The 16,370-nt window shown below is 36.6% G+C and overlaps 1 protein-coding gene across 1 annotated transcript in view; it reads right to left on the minus strand.

The window, feature by feature from the left end:
• The window catches only part of Tpp2 (tripeptidyl peptidase 2), a gene marked incomplete at its 3' end in the record, with an annotated part of 76,312 nt that overhangs the window by 45,475 nt on the left and 14,467 nt on the right, over positions 1 to 16,370 (minus strand). Inside the window, exons 3-8 of the mRNA XM_028781356.1 lie at positions 8,852 to 8,947; positions 7,118 to 7,222; positions 4,673 to 4,797; positions 3,317 to 3,480; positions 1,462 to 1,616; positions 608 to 684 (exon numbers count right to left, since the gene is read on the minus strand). Of these exons, the coding sequence (XP_028637189.1) occupies positions 608 to 684; positions 1,462 to 1,616; positions 3,317 to 3,480; positions 4,673 to 4,797; positions 7,118 to 7,222; positions 8,852 to 8,947 (722 nt within the window). The remainder of the gene's footprint in view (positions 1 to 607; positions 685 to 1,461; positions 1,617 to 3,316; positions 3,481 to 4,672; positions 4,798 to 7,117; positions 7,223 to 8,851; positions 8,948 to 16,370) is intronic.

The following is a 16,370-nucleotide window of genomic DNA, read 5'->3' on the forward strand; positions in this document are numbered from 1 at the left end:
ACCAAGGTAGACTTTGATGGTGTCTAAATTTTGGTCTCTCTAGGAAACACTTTGTCAGAGAACAAAATTACAAAAAAGAAGGGAATGTAGGACAGAAAGTGGCAAAGACTGAGGCAGGGCAGCTCAATAAGTGGAACAACAGAAAGGTTTGTAGATATGGTCAAGAGACTAAAGGCAATAGCAAGGAGCACATCTGGGCATTTGTCAGGCAAGTACCACTGAGAAATTCCAGGACCTCTGTGAATGAGCTATTTTGGTGATGCCTGGGCCAACAAATCCAAACTGTCTGGAAGGAAAGGAAAATGTAGAAGCAATGACCAATGTCAGAGGGCTTGGAAGGTTTTGAGTCTCAGAACCACCATTATGGACGAGTGACCATGCTTGGAATGGTCTGGCAAGGTGCAGTGATGAGATCTGGCATCAAAGACATGACATAGGAGTGAGAGACTAACTCACAAAACACAATTTTCTGCCGATCATTGGCTATATTTTATTGTAATTTCAATTCACCTACTTAAAACATTTGATCATCTTTAAGTAGGTTCTATGATGTAACAACAGTCAAATAAAAAAAAAACCCAAAAAACAAAAACAAAAACAAACTTACCCAGAATTTGGCCAATGAGTTGCTTCTCCATAACTGTAGTTGACAAGATCACACTTATGATTTATAACTTCTATCATCTATTAAAACATTAAGAATCTGGTTTAGGAAGTCATTTTTAGAAACAGATTAACTAGGAAATAAAGTTTATAATCCTACAGTGTCTAGACTAATCATATCCTAACTTATAAGGTATTTCTAGACATACAGTAATTAAAGCCAAAAGGCAGCAGGGGAACAAATTCAGTAAACTGGCAGTTAAAAGTGAAACTATTCTTTTTAGAATATAAGAACCATAGATGAAAATGAGTAGAAGCAATACAATGATTCTGATTAGATTTTAAAGGTACTTAAGTTATATGACAAACAAATATGCAGAATATTAAATTTACTAAGGGCTTTAATTTTCTTATAGAGTATTGGATCAAGTTACATATTTTTAAAATTATCTTTAAAAGTTTGCTAAGAGATATACTACAATGAATATGAAGTATTTTTTTTTATATTTCCTGGCAAATTTTAACTTTAAATTTTGCTGTTGTTTTTTTTGAGACAGTGTTTCCTTGTGTAGCCCTGGCTGTTCTGAAACTCACTACAGATCTGACTAGCTTCAAACTTGGAGATCTGCCTGTTTTTGCCTCCCCAGTGCTGGGATTAAAAGCAAGCGCCACCACCACCTAGCAGCTTTATTTAAAAAATTTAAGATGAATTAATCAGCATTGGTTTGCTTCTAAAAACACTGTTCTGTACATCAAAATACTGTTAAATATAATCTTGATAAACAAGCAGTATTTTATAAATATAAGTTTCTAATCCCCTAAATTATTAATCTACATCAAGAACCCCTAGACACTCACAGCTCTGATGAGGCCTGTGCCTGTTTCCATGGTACTTAGCCTTGTATCACCAATCTTAATGGATAGAATTTGAGCACCAGGAGCAACTCCATTCCGTTCAGGCTCTTCTGGAAAATGCCCAGCAGCTATACTCGCTACATGGGTTCCATGAGCTCCTATAGACAGAAATAGGGTGTTTGTGCATAAGATGACAAAAAAATGTCATCACATTTGAAAATGTTAATCATTTTAACATGTGTATTATGACAAAATAATTTAATAAAAATATAACTCAATTATATATCTAATATTACCTCAAATATATTCATGTTTAAGTCAAACAAAATAAATTTTTTATTACATGTTTATTTTTTCCTCTACCCTGGATACAACTCTGTAGTAAGGAGAACAATGTAAGCCACAGAAGACAGTATTTGAAATACACAGAACTCACAAGTAATATGATATTCAAAGTATATAAAAAAATTTCCCAAACACAACAAAGGAAGAAATGAGTGCAGACACCCTGTCCACCAAGCAAAATGTGTAAAACATGTGAAAACGCATCTCACAAAAAGGAGGTTCACAAGGCATAGAAACCATGAAAACATGTTTTGTTTCATCAGTCATCATAGAATTACAAATTACTGTCACAATGAAGTATCTCTATGTACTTTGCAACATAATTAAGATGTTAAAGGTTGACAACAGTTTAGAATATACCATACACTGTTCTTGTTAGAGAAATCTGAACAGAAGCATACTTATGAATTTAGCACTCTCACCTTTGTCCCAGTATCCAACAGCCGTGTAACATATTTACCAAGACATTCACAAAAATGTTCATGGCTGCATTATTTATATTATTCAAAATTCCAATTAACTTAGGGTTCACTGAAAGTAAATGGCTATTTAACATATAACCCATAGAATTGACAGTCAATATGAATTAATATGCAATGAAATAAAGTTCATAAGGTTAAGTTAGTCTCATATAAAAATTGAGTTTATTCCATTTATGTAATTGGAAAAAGGATAAATCATGTGGAAACTGAAACTATTTTATCACTTGTAACATAACACAAATATCCCCATATGGTCAAAAGAATGTAGTAATGAAAATCAAGAATAGTTACCTTGGAAGAATGAAATTAAGGTTATTGGGTTTTCTAATGTTAGTACACAAAATAATAAATTTCATTATAATATTTGTATATGTTTATCATATTTTAATTACATCATGTCCTCATTATCTTCTTTTGAACTCCCATCTCTGGTCTTTCTTCTTAACACAGTCATAACTTACTGCATTCTCTTTTCTCCTCACCTGCCCAATCCTAAAAGCAGCATGGTATTTCCACTTGTTGTTATAGTCTCAGCATAAAAACACCCAAGTCTATCTACAACCCACAATATTATTCAACATGCTCTTCCAATTTATACAAGCACTTTATAATGGATATATATTGATTATGTAATGTTTTACATCATAATATAAGTATGCAGAATCTGACTTGGATAGTTACCTAGTAATTCAAATATCTAGTAGCCAGTTTTTAAAAACTTACATAGAATACTATAGTGAGATTCTTTTTTATATAAGTATCTGTAGTTAGGGGTGAATTTCTCAAAGGTAAGTATTTACAAGTAAAATCATTTCATATTTATTCATGGATTTTCAGATGTTGAGGTTTTGTTTTTATTTATGAACTACTTCTACACAGTATATAATTTAAAAAAAATCACAGAATTTCTAGGCTTTGTTCTTCAATAAAAATTTCTATAATGAATTCACTAGAGCCTCACTCTGTGCTGCAGGAATTTATCCTTCAGCCACTGCATGACTACCTCTCACTAGTAAATTTGAGACAGGTACCTCCACTGGTCACAATGGAGAGCAGGTTTCCATCATCATAAATATTAACAGAGTAATTCAGCATCTCGGCTGTGCCAAAAGAACTGTATTCTTGGGCCTCTTTGTAGTTTCTCAATACAGTAGATTTACTCAAGTCCCCACTTTCATTCGAATCAATACAGGCTCTGTTGGGAAATGAGAAATAGGCATTAAAATGCATCCTTCCACTCCTCTTTCTAAAGATCACACTATTAATACAGTTTCTCAGTCATCTTCTCATTGCTTACTTCTCCCACCACTCAAATCTGATAACTAGACTTCTTTGTTTCATAGAGTAAGCAGTTAGGCTTAGGTCAGAAGTTTCCCAGAAGTCAATGCTAAAACCACACACAAGGACACTGATCCCACGGATGGTATAGAAAATCACCTGGGCAGGTGAAAAATTTATACTAAAGCTTGGGTTGGAGTGTAGTCTAGTTTTAGGATGGTTCAAACATGTAGGTGCTTACTTCCTGCTACCATTTTTATTGTCGCCATTGTGAATACAGCAGCCTTTGGAGCTTTCTGATACCACATGACTATAAACTTTAAACTTTAGTCACATTAAAGCTTTAGAAAAACATTTTTTTAAACAAAATAAAATTTCCACCTAATTTTATGGTTTTCTTCCTACCTGCTCTTTACTCATTACTGTTAAAAATTAAAAGATACATATTTTAAACATATTATCAGACTGTTTAAACGAATCTAAAAGTCACAGATGAAATGCATGTTATGTAAAGATCAACACTTTTTATTGTATATTTGTATGTGCATGTTTGGGTGATTACTGACAGTTTTGCTACACAGCCCCAAATGGACTGATATTCACTAAGCAACTTGTGGCAATCCTCCTGCCTAGCCTACCAAGAAATAAGGTTGTACATATAAATCATTTTGCCTAACCTAGAACTGAATATTTGATTGCAGTGTTATTTTGCCAAGTTAACTTAGCTGATCTATCTCTATTTAAAACATCTAAGCCCATTTTTTTTTCCCACTCTCAACACATTTTAATAAGTGTCCTGCAATATTTATGGTTTCTTTCCAAATTGTCCAGTTTTAACAAGGAGAATTTCTATATATCTCAGCGATCAATCTGCCAAAATGTGACTAATGAAGTAAGTTTTAAAAAAATAGATAAGTATAATGTTTAGTGTGAAAAATACTAAGTTCAAAAGGCTTGTCCACAACTAACAAAAGCTGGTATGATTTTCACATAGTGTTGCTAAGTAACTAGTGTTGCTATATAAACTGTACAACTCTGAGGGTTTAAAGTTCTTCTGGGTAAATAAAAACAGTTTTAATAAAGATGATCTACAGAATACTTGAGATTACCTCCAAGTCTCACCGTCATGCCACACCAAGCAGTCATACACAGGACCTGGATCACTATACTTTTTCTCAAAAGAATTGAGTAATTCCACTTGACTTTGCAACTCTTCCTTGATTAGTTTATTGGCCTATTAGTCAGAAAACAAATTAATATTAGATAAAATGTTGTATACCTCAAAGTTGTATATGGCAAAAGACAGTGTTAAACAAACAGAACAAAAAATCACTTCACTTTGGAAAAATAATAAGGAAACAAAATGTTTCTGCAGTGTTGGAGACTGAATCTAGGGTATTGGATATATAAGGAAAGTGCTCTACCATTAAAAGTTATATCCTCAGTCCACAATTCTATTTTTGATTAAGAAAAGTGTATATTCATAATAAAAGAACAATTCAAAAACTTTTTATTTGTTACTTATTTAATGCCTGGATTGCCCAAAGTTGCTGCAATTAGCACATTATTTTCATAATAAAGACAAAATGTTTACTAATGAGTTCACATATATAGTATATTTCATAGAAGTCCCTTAAATTCATTCTCAAGGTTTAACACATTTCAATGCAAGGTAAGCCCTTAAATCAGCAGTGTCTATCTTTGATACCATGAGTAGCTGTTATCTTACTGAGAAACTGAAGTTTTAAATAATGTTTTCATTGACTAGTTTCAAACGTTGTAGTTCTTTTTAAGTCATACTAAGCATAAGGTCATTTTATTCTTTAAATAAGAATTATAGCTATTCAAATTACAGCACAACAACTGCTAGAATTGTTTAAAATATAGCTTTGAAAACTGAGAATAACCTGTGAATAATGATTTATTGTCCCCGAATCTCAGAGTAAAATCCCAGAAAGCTGAAAACACTGAGAAGCTTGTTTGCTTTTTCAATGTTGTAAGTTCTAAATGATAACACTGTTAACAGATAAACATACTTTGGTTTTTCTTTTTAAAGAAAAAGTATAAAACCAAAAACATCTAAAGGACCTTATTTTCATCTATAAACTACTTTAATGGGGTTGTGTGTGTGTGTGGGGGGGGGGGGGTAAAGTAGACCTAGGTTTACTTCCCAGCATCTACATGATAACTCAAAATTAATTTAATTTCCAGGGATGCACTACCCTCTTCCGGCCTCTGAGGGCACCATGAACACATGGTGTTTGCAAACACTCATACATATAAAATAAAAACAAACAAAATCTTTAAAAACATTAGTGGGTACATTTATCTGCCGATGGTGGGAATATAAACTGGCATAATCATTATGGTCTATGAAAAACTATAGCCAACAATATTCAAAATAATATTTTTCTTTTTTAAAAGATTTATTTTGATTTTATGTGTATAGTGTTTTATACGCATGTATGTGCACCACCTGAATGCCTGACACTTGTACAAGCCAGAATACACTGGATCTTCTGGAACTAGAGTTACAGACTAATTTTTGGGTCATCCTCAAGAACAACAAGTGTTCTTTTTTTTTTAATTGGATATTTTCCTTTATTACATTTCAAATGTTATCCCCCTTTCCCAGTCCCCCCCCCCCCCCCGGGGAACCCTCTTATCCATCCTCCCCCCCCCTGCTTCTATGACGGTGTTCCCCATCCACCCACCTACTCCTGCCTCCCCGCCCTGGCATTCCTCTACACTGGGGCATCGAGCCTTCACAGGACTAAGGGCCTCTCTTCTAGTTGATGACCGACAAGGCCATCCTCTGCTACATATGCAGCTGCAGCCATGGGTCCCTCCATGTGTATTCTTTGGTTGGTGGTTCAGTCCCTGGGAGCTCTGGGGGATCTGGTTGGTTGATTTTGTTGTTCTCCCTATGGGGTTGCAAACCCCTTCAGCTCCTTCAGTCCTTTCTCTAACTCCTCCATTGGGGACCACATGCTCAGTCCAATTGTTGGCACAGCAAGTGTTCTTATCTGCTGAGCAATCTCTTTAACTCCTAAGATAACATCATTCATAACAGTCAAAAAAAAAAAAGCCTGTACCTATGTGCAAGAACAAACTGTAGTATACCTATAAAAATAGAAGTAAAATAAACCATAATACCCAGGGCACAGACAATATCCTAACATTCCTGGCAAAAGAAAGCTGCATAAAACTTTGCATGGTTCCATTTTACAAACTTCAAAGAGGAATACCATTCTATACTGTTAGAAAACTAAATCATGATGATTTCAAGGAGGACAACTGAGATGGTAGATAAGAAGAGGTACAGAGGAATTTCTATGTGAGCTGATAAAAAAGACTTCATGATTATGTTTTAAAACATTCATAAATACACATGCAAATTGATGTGGTATAAATAATGATGTCAGAACTGGTAACTTTAACACACTGAGAAAAAATTGTCATAGGATGATCCCTATGAAAATCCAGTCTACTGAATCCTTTAGAATACTAATATAATTCTGTGAAACACATAAATAAAAGTGAGTAGCACCAACTTGGGAAGAGCCATTGTTGGCAATATCAAATTCTTCTTGTTTTCTACAAGCTTCTGCAAGTGCAACTCTGTGAATTGGATCCCAGATTTTTTCCTTCCGTTCTTTCTGCAGAGACAAAAAATTCACCCCACAATCAGGCAGACAAAATAGTCACATAAACCTACATGGTTATGTTTATGCCTTGCTAGCAATTCCAATACAACAAAGTTATTAAACAAAGGCTTACAAAATCATTTCTAGTGAACATAAAAGTAGTGAATCAATAAATGAAGTTGGTTAGGAGAACAAGTTTATCAAGTCATACCAAAATATTTTTATGTTGTTATTCCTCAATTTATACCCACCCTTCTCCAAAATGTAGTGTATCATATCAGGAAACAAACTGAATTCCCTGTCACTTAAAGTACAAATAATGATCCTGGATGCATACAAAATTGGAAGATGTAAATAGGTCAGTACAAAGTGATGACTAAAGACAGGCTACAACTTCATTGGGAAGGGTAGATATTTTCAATTCTCCTGTCCATGATGCTTCATACTCTTTCACTGGACAGGGATCCATGCTTCTGAAATTGGTCTTAACCATTATCTCCATTCTTCATCACATAGTATCTTGTAACAAAAGTCAGCTAGATAAAAGAATCCTTTCATTAAACTAATAAACTGGACGATCTAGGAAGAATCTACTTCAACTATATGATGTATATTCACATGTAGATATTTTCTTTACCAAAACTGCGCCTAATACACCAAATTAAAAATGCTATTATGTCTGTGTGTTCATATTCAATCAAAGCTATGTGCATTTAAATAAGTCCTGGTTCAAGGATATCAAAGGAAGAATAGACTGTGATTAGATGACAATACCACACAGCAGGATTACTGTCAAGAATGACACTGTTTCATTGTTGAAGTACTGGACTCACATCACTGATTAGTGTCACAGTGTTCAGAAATGACGCTATGCAATACCCATAGCAGTTCCCTTAATAAAGCAAATATTTAAAACTTCAAAAATCTGCATCATCAAAGAAAGTTCTACTGAAGAGAAACTCTTTATAGCAGACTCCTAACCACACTTAGCTCTGTTTTAACTACAGATCCGGTTTATCCCATCTATATGCATGTATGCGTGTCTGTGTCATTTTTGTGCACTATATGCACGGCGATACCCACAGAAGCCGGGAGAAGGCATAAAATCCCCTGGAACTGGAGTTATAGGTGGTTATGAGTCATCTGGTGTGCACATTGAGAAGGAACTTAACCATGGTTTGATGCAAAGGCAGTAAGACCTCTAACCTGCTAGACTCTCTAGTTCCACACTTGTTTCTTATACACATACTTCAATAGCTTTACATCTGGTTATCAGAATAATACTAAATGATGACAAACTGGGAGCAAAAAGACTAGACAATAAGAAAACAAAAATAGAGGTCTATACTTTAAGGAAGTCCTTAAACGAATCTAAAGCTCAGTTTACATCATCTGCTCACCTGCACCCTGCCGCAAAATACAAAAGCTTAACCTCTAGCTTAGTTTTGCTTTAATCTTCCTTAAACTAACTAGTCCATGAACCCAAGACTATCCACTTTAAGCAAAAAACATACTCTTGAACAGTCTTTCAAAGTTCAAGTCTCTCAAAGATTTAAGACCTCATGAGAGTATCATTTTTCTTCAAGGAGGAATCCAATCTAAGCATATACTTTTGCAAGCTGATACTGAGTTTGTCATTACCTGTATCCTTTCCTTGAGAGCCTTTGGGTAGAAGTCATAACCATTTTTAATGCCAATATGATATTTTCCTGAAGGATTTGTCCAGTCTGCAGGAATCTGTAGGTAAAACAAAATTTTCACATACCAATGATACACCACTTTGAGAACAAACCATCTCACATCTAATCTACTGGCTCACATTGGATAAACAGGCTTCTGTATATGAGAAATTCTTTTAATGTTCTAAGTGGTCACTTAAGTGTCACTACGGTTTCATAGTTTGTAAAATCCTTTGAAAATGCATTATGCTATTAAACCACTATGATTATTTAACAGTTCTTTACATTGCTAACATCTCATCTCTCCTTTTACCATACTTGTACAAATTAAGCAGCAGGCAGGAAGAGCAATCAATATTTGGGACTTTCTCCACAGTCTGATTTCCTATTTACAGTAAGAGTGGCTTTCTTCTATAACAGCACCATACAGATAATGCACAGATATAAAACAAGGCTCTCTGAATCCTTGTAGACAAAGCACTATAAAATCATGTTAATTTCATGTAAGATCTGTAACACTCTCTCAAATTATCTCATAGTATTTAAAAATAGTTTTTAATAGAAAGATGAAATTAAACGACTTATACAAACAGGAAGGTAAAAATTGGAATCTAGTTCCATCATGAAAACCAAAAAATTCAGTTCAAAGGATATGAGATTTTAAATCAGATATTCTAAACTTCACCACTAGTGGGGGCAGAGGGGGTACAATTATTTCCTTCTGTGTACAAGGGGAAATATTCCATAATCCAAGTCTTATGACCATTTATTGGGGGGGGGGGGGCATGTATGTGGTCTCTCTAATGTTTTTGGAAGCAAATACACCAGTTGCAAGACGGTTTAAAGAAAGTTTATGCAGCAAAGCAAGCAAGCACTCCAAAGAAGAGGGGAGACTGGGAAGTCTCAAAAGCGAAGTTGCAAACCCTGACACGATTGCTGATGCCAAGAAGACACTACTGCTGATGCCAAGAAGCACTTGCTTACAGGACCTGGTATGGCTGTTCCTGAGAGGTTCTACCAGCACCTGACCAATACAGATGCAGATACTCACAGCCAACAATCAGACTGAGCCCGGGGACCCCAATGGAAGAGTTAGGGGAAGGTCTGAAGGAACTGAAGGGGATTGCAACCCCACAGAAAGAACAATATCAAGTAACAGGATCACCCAGAGCTCCCAGGGACGAAACCCCCAATCAAAGTATACACATGGAGGGATCCATGGCTCCAGATACATATGTACCAGAGGACTGCCTTATCTGGCATCAATGGGAGGGGAGGCCCTTAGTCCTGTGGAGGTTTGATGCCCCAGCATAGAGGGTTGCTAGATCTAGATCGGTGAGGCCAGGAGTGGATGAGTGAGTGGAGGAGCACCCTCATAGAGGCAAAGGGGAAGAGGAGAGGGTTGTGATGGGAGGAGGGGAAGGGTAAGTGGAAAGGGGATATCATTTAAAATGTAAACGAATAAAATTATTAATAATTAAAAACCTTGAAACAAGTGAGTTGGCAGCACTGCAGTTCTAAAATATATGCCATACAGAAGTTTCTATGAATATGTATGAGGTGGGTGGCATATTCATGGGGGAGATCCTCTTCTCTTCCCAAATCATGGAAACACAAAACCAGAAAATAAGTAAACTAATGAAGCTAGGATCTTATGAGGATGCAGGTTCTTCATCAGTGCATGCATGGAAAAATATCCTTGAACCATAGCTTCTGATATACTGAGAACAACCTACCTATCATAGTGGGAACAACTAATCTATCAGCAGCTTCAAGGTATTTAATCACAATGGAGTATTATGAAAATTCAAATGTCAAGACACATCCACAGTTTCTTGGTTAACTCCCTTTGAGACTGGCTCAAATGTTCATGACTGTTCTCATGTTCTCTGTTGGTTGATATATTCTGCCTCTCCAGGATTAAAATAACCTGTTATTTAAAGCTTAATTTATCATGAAATCTAGAATTTGCAACAGACAGGCAGGCCACTCAAAGAACATCACCCTGGCTATCTAGCTCTACCACTCACATCTATCATCTACCAAACAGTGAAGCTAGGCGTCACAACTCTATGACTCATATGAATAAAAGCAATGAGCACCAACCAATATAAAATTTCAAAATCTACTCCTAGTCAGGCCAATTATAAACAAGTGTTATCTATGTACTAAGTACAAGGCTGAACTACTAGTAACTCACACCTGGCTGGGTTACACCTTAAATTCCACACTTGAAAACAGAGTTACGTGGATCTCTGTGAGTTTGAGACCTGTCTGGTTTACATGAGTTCCAGAACAGCCAGGGCTACATAGACAATGACCCTGTTTTTAAAAACCAAAAAGAAAAATAAATAAAAAAGAATCCTTACTTGTATAGTATTGCTCCCCAACTTATTCCTATGTTTCATAGGAATTTTTTCTCAGGTAGAAAACTTTTGGGTGAAAATTTCATAAAACTAGATGTATGAAAATCATTAGAGGCCTACATTTTAACTAAAATTTTATCAATTGGCTGTCTAAAGAACCCCATCCATCTTCTTCAGAAAACATGTTCATCATAGTCTTGCAGTGCTCTTAACATAACAAAAAAGTGTTGCCGCAAACTGCCACTATCAGGCAACAAAATACCCATTGTACATGCACCTTTGTAAGCTCTGCCTAGGGACAACTTCAAAATATTCAAAAGGCCCTAAACTGCTAACAAAGAAAAACTCTCAAGCGATTAGACATGTTTAATCACACTAGCTGGGATATATATCACTAAAGCACTAAAAATTATGACACACTAAAAATAATCTAGTTGTCGACTTATATTTAACTATAAATAAAAAAATGTACAGGGTCCATGGATCACATACAGCTCAAAATTTGACTATACGTTTTCCTTAAAAGTAGACTAGTTATGAAAATTATAAAAAAAAAATCTCAGAGAATTAATCTCATGCTACCTAAACAGGCAATTATGGAATGTCATCTCATGTATTTAGCTCATATTTTGAAGTTATGTGTGCTATTTTTAAGAAGCAAAAGTTTACATTTTCACCATTTTAAGAAATCTTTAAAATGGTTCAAACTCCATACTATAATTACAATCATTTTCTCCTGTTCTAATGTAAGTCTGTGTGGGTATATACCCGTGTTACACACATGGAGCACATGGAGGCTAAAAGTTGATGTAGAATTCCTCTCTTGCTCTCCATCTTGTTTTTTTGAGACAGTCTCTGACTAAACTGAAGCTCACTGATTGATTAGCTGACCATTGAGATCCAGGGACTCTACTAATTCTATCTTCAAGTGCTGACATTATAAGCATACGCTACCACACCTCAATGTTACATAGGAGGTGGGATCTGAACTCAGGTCTTCATACTCACATGGCAGACATGTTATCTACTGAGCTATCTCCCCAAGTCCTCATCTCTGTCTCTTCTTTTAAAGATAGAATATTGTTATAAATGTAAATCCACTTTGCCTAGAACTCAAAATCCCTATGTCTGGAGTACATAATCTTTTAAATTATAAATTACAATTCATTTCTGAAACTCTTTAAGAGATGTCGCTAATAAATGGAACAATTTTCTCAATGAATCAAGTGTCACCATGACCATGATGTTATTTCAGTCTTGCCAGCTTTATAGCAAGCACATCCTTGTGTACACAGATGCTATCTGCTCTGACTATACTATATCTAGTCCCACTATTCTGTATGCCTGCACTAGCTTTAAGGATTTTTCAATATTTGAGTCTAAATATAGATGATTTAAAAAAATGTTTCACTTAAATGTGGTAAAGTGAAAACAACATGGTATTCCCTTCTAAGATTAGAATGGAATAGAGAAACTACTGGAAAACCACAGGACAAAGAGAACTAAATATTAAGACTTACAGGTGTTAACTTTAATTTTTTTCAAACCTTACTTTTAATGATAGTTCTTAAACACTTTAGCCTCCCTTGTAGCCCACTACCCACCAGAGGCAGTGGGAAAGAAAGGATGGGGTGAAGGGGAAGGGACCTATTTAGAAAGGTTTTTTGGAGCAACTCCCTTCTGTGTTGTCTGGAAATTGGCAGTTCAGTTTACAAGTTAGCAGCGGCAGCTCGATCCACTCACAAACACTTCACAGTTACAGCAGCAGTCCAGTTCGGTACAGTCGGCTTAGCAACACGACCTAGTGAAGACAGCCAGGCCTCAGCATCGGCTCAAGGCAGCAGGAGGAACCAGGAGAACCACCAGAAGTTCTTGGCTGTGCCAAAAAAGACCAGAGACCCACACTGCACAGCTAGCTGAACCAGCAAGCCAAGCTTGTCTCTGTCACTCCATCAAGTCCTGTTTATACCCTCCAAACATCACGTGTTCTTAGCACGTGTCTTGCCTTAGCATGTACATCCAATCAGCCCGAGTGGAAGGAGTCCTGACAAATGGAGCTTAACTACGCAGTATAAGATAGACCAATACATGTGTGTTGTTAGCAAAGAATCCTTCATGTGCTGGCTTTAATAGAACATCCTCTCCCGTGTCTGTCTGCTTCAGTGACATGTTCCTTCAGGAGTCTGCCTTAGTCTTTCACACCTGTGTCCACTTTAACAAAACTTGCCTTCGCATGTTTGCCCCAACAAAACACCATCCAACTGACTTTACAAAGAGCCCTTAAGTTTCCATTTCATACAGGTGTGCCCAACCTTTTGATATTGCTAACACAACACTGTCATATACAAAGTTCACAACCCAGAATCCATCCTACTCCCAGCCTTACATAAATCTGACTTTCTCTTGAGCCACACCAATAGCTCTCAAATGTCTCCAGTGAGCCTTAGGTTGGACATACCTGCTAACACACTTTTAAGGTTGCAATGTAAAAAGAAAGCCATGAGTAGTACTGGGAAACTAATGGAATATTAATGTGTGATGTTGGCACATTGGGTATTCTTAAGGGAAAAATAGGACACCAACTTCATACTAAGCATAAAATCACTTCTAGTCAAATTCTCTAGAACAAATAAGAAAATCACAATTTTCTAGGAGTTATAAATTTAATTAAAGTTTTCATTTATTAAATATGTATGTATATGTAAAATTGATATGTAAAAATTGAAAACATCAAGTACAAAAAAGAAAATGGATATATAAAAAGAAATTCACCCCTCAAAAAGAAATGGACAACTTAGTAGTATTAAAAAAGAAAAGAGCCAGGCTGTGGTGGCGCACGCCTTTAATTGCAGCCCTTGGGAGGCAGAGGCAGGCGGATTTCTGAGTTCGAGGCTAGCCTGGTCTACAGAGTGAGTTCCAGAACAGCCAGGGCTACACAGAGAAACCCTGTCTCGAAAAACCAACCAACCAACCAACCAACCAACCAACCAAACAAACAAACAAACAAAAAAAAAGAAAAGAAAAGAAAAAAGGAAAATGAACTTTAATAGCACTACAAAGTGACCCAAAAGCCTAAATCTGTGAAAAAAAAAAAAAAGGCTGATTTCACTATACAAATGCAAAAACCTATAAAATGATACACTGGTATTAGCATCCTGTTTTTAAAAATTAAAAAAAGTCTGGAAATTCCAAATATTAGAAGTTAAAAGTTGACCAGACATGGTGGAATATACTGGTAATCCCAGGATTTGGGAGGTGGAGGCAGGAATATATCAGAAGAGTTCAAGGCTAGCTAAATGAAAAAACTGTTACACATGATCTAGTAAAGCTGTATCTCCATGATTCAGCAATTCTATTTCTGGTATACTCCCTGAAAACATCTGCACACAGGCATAGGAACTGTGCTTTAATGCTTCTGAAATACCTGTCAGCTAACAGTTCCAAACTGTAAGACACAGTTTAATACAGCAGACAGAGGAGATAGAATATTCTGTATAGAAACCATAACATACTTCTCAGCACTGAAACTGAACAAATCATTGTTACAACAATGATAAAGGCCAATCTTAAGAATCTCACATCTTGCCCTTCCACCCCTGCCTGGTCCTTTGGGCTGGAGCAGACACAGAGTCGGTCTGCTCCTGTCCTGTGGAGAAACTGAATCCTGAGTCATCGAGGAGCCACTGCACTTAGAGCAGCTGGTAAGAACTCCATCTCACTCCCTAAGCCCCAGAGATACATCTGGGAGCCAGGGACATTCAGGGCATAGCAGCTACCCAAACCCCGCCCCTCCGGAATTCCACTTCCCTTCCGCCCCTGCCTGGTACTTTGGGCTGGAGAAGACACAGAGTTGGTCTGCTCCTCTCCTGTGGAGAAACTGAATCCTGAGTCATCGAGGAGCCACTGCACTCAGAGCAGCCAAGGAGCCACTGCACTCAGAGCAGAAGGATTTCCAGATCCAAGAAGTGGCCTGAGTCCCAGGAGTTCTTCCACCCAGGAGATTAGGAGCATAAGACCATAGAGACATCTGGACTCCGAGGAGCTCTTCAATAAGCAAGATAACTGGAAATACAGACTCCAGTCTTACACAGTGAGGGCAGGTAACACTAGAGTTAACCAGATGGTGAAAGGCAAGCGCAAGAATATAAGCAACAGAAACCAAAGTTTCTTGGCATCATCAGTACCCAGTTCTCCCAATATAGCAAGCCCTGAACACCCCATCACACCTGAAAAGCAGGATTCAGAATTAAAATCACTTCTCATGATGATGATAGAGGATTATAAGAAGGAATTAAGTAACTCCCTTAAAGAAATACAGGAGAGTACAAGTAAACAGATAGAAGCCCTTAAAGAGGAATCACAGAAATCCCTTAAAGAAATGCAAGAAAACACAAAGAAGGAATTAAACAAAAACATTCAGGATCTGAAACTGGAAATAGAAACAATAAAGAAAGTTCAAAGGGAGACAACCATGGAGATAGAAAACCTAAGAAAGAGATCAGGAGTCACAGACGCAAGCATCACCAACCGAATACAAGAGATAGAAGAGAGAATCTCAAATGCAGAAGATACGGTGGAAAATATTGACACAGTTGTCAAAGAAAATGCAAAATGCAAAAAACTCCTAACTCAAAACATCCAGGAAATCCAGGACACAATGAGAAGACCAAACCTAAGGATAATAGGTATAGATGAGAATGAAGATTCCCAACTTAAAGGGCCAGTAAATATCTTCAACAAAATTATTGAGGAAAACTTCCCTAACCTAAAGAACAAGATGCCCATAAACATACAAGAAGCCTACAGAACACCAAATAGACTAGACCAGAAAAGAAATACCTCCCGTCACATAATAATCAAAACATCAGATGCACAAAACAAAGAAAAAATACTAAAAGCAGTAAGGGAAAAAGGTCAAGTAACATATAAAGGCAGACCTATAAGAATTAAACCAGACTTCTCACCAGAGACTATAAAAGCCAGAAGAGCCTGGACTGACATCCTACAGACCCTAAGAGAACACAAATGCCAGCCCAGATTACTATACCCAGCAAAACTCTCAATCACTATAGATGGTGAAACCAAGATATTCCATGACAAAACCAAATTTGCACA

This window comes from Grammomys surdaster, unplaced genomic scaffold (assembly GCF_004785775.1).
Source record: "Grammomys surdaster isolate TR1022 unplaced genomic scaffold, NIH_TR_1.0 404, whole genome shotgun sequence".
NCBI classification, from domain to species: domain Eukaryota; kingdom Metazoa; phylum Chordata; class Mammalia; order Rodentia; family Muridae; genus Grammomys; species Grammomys surdaster.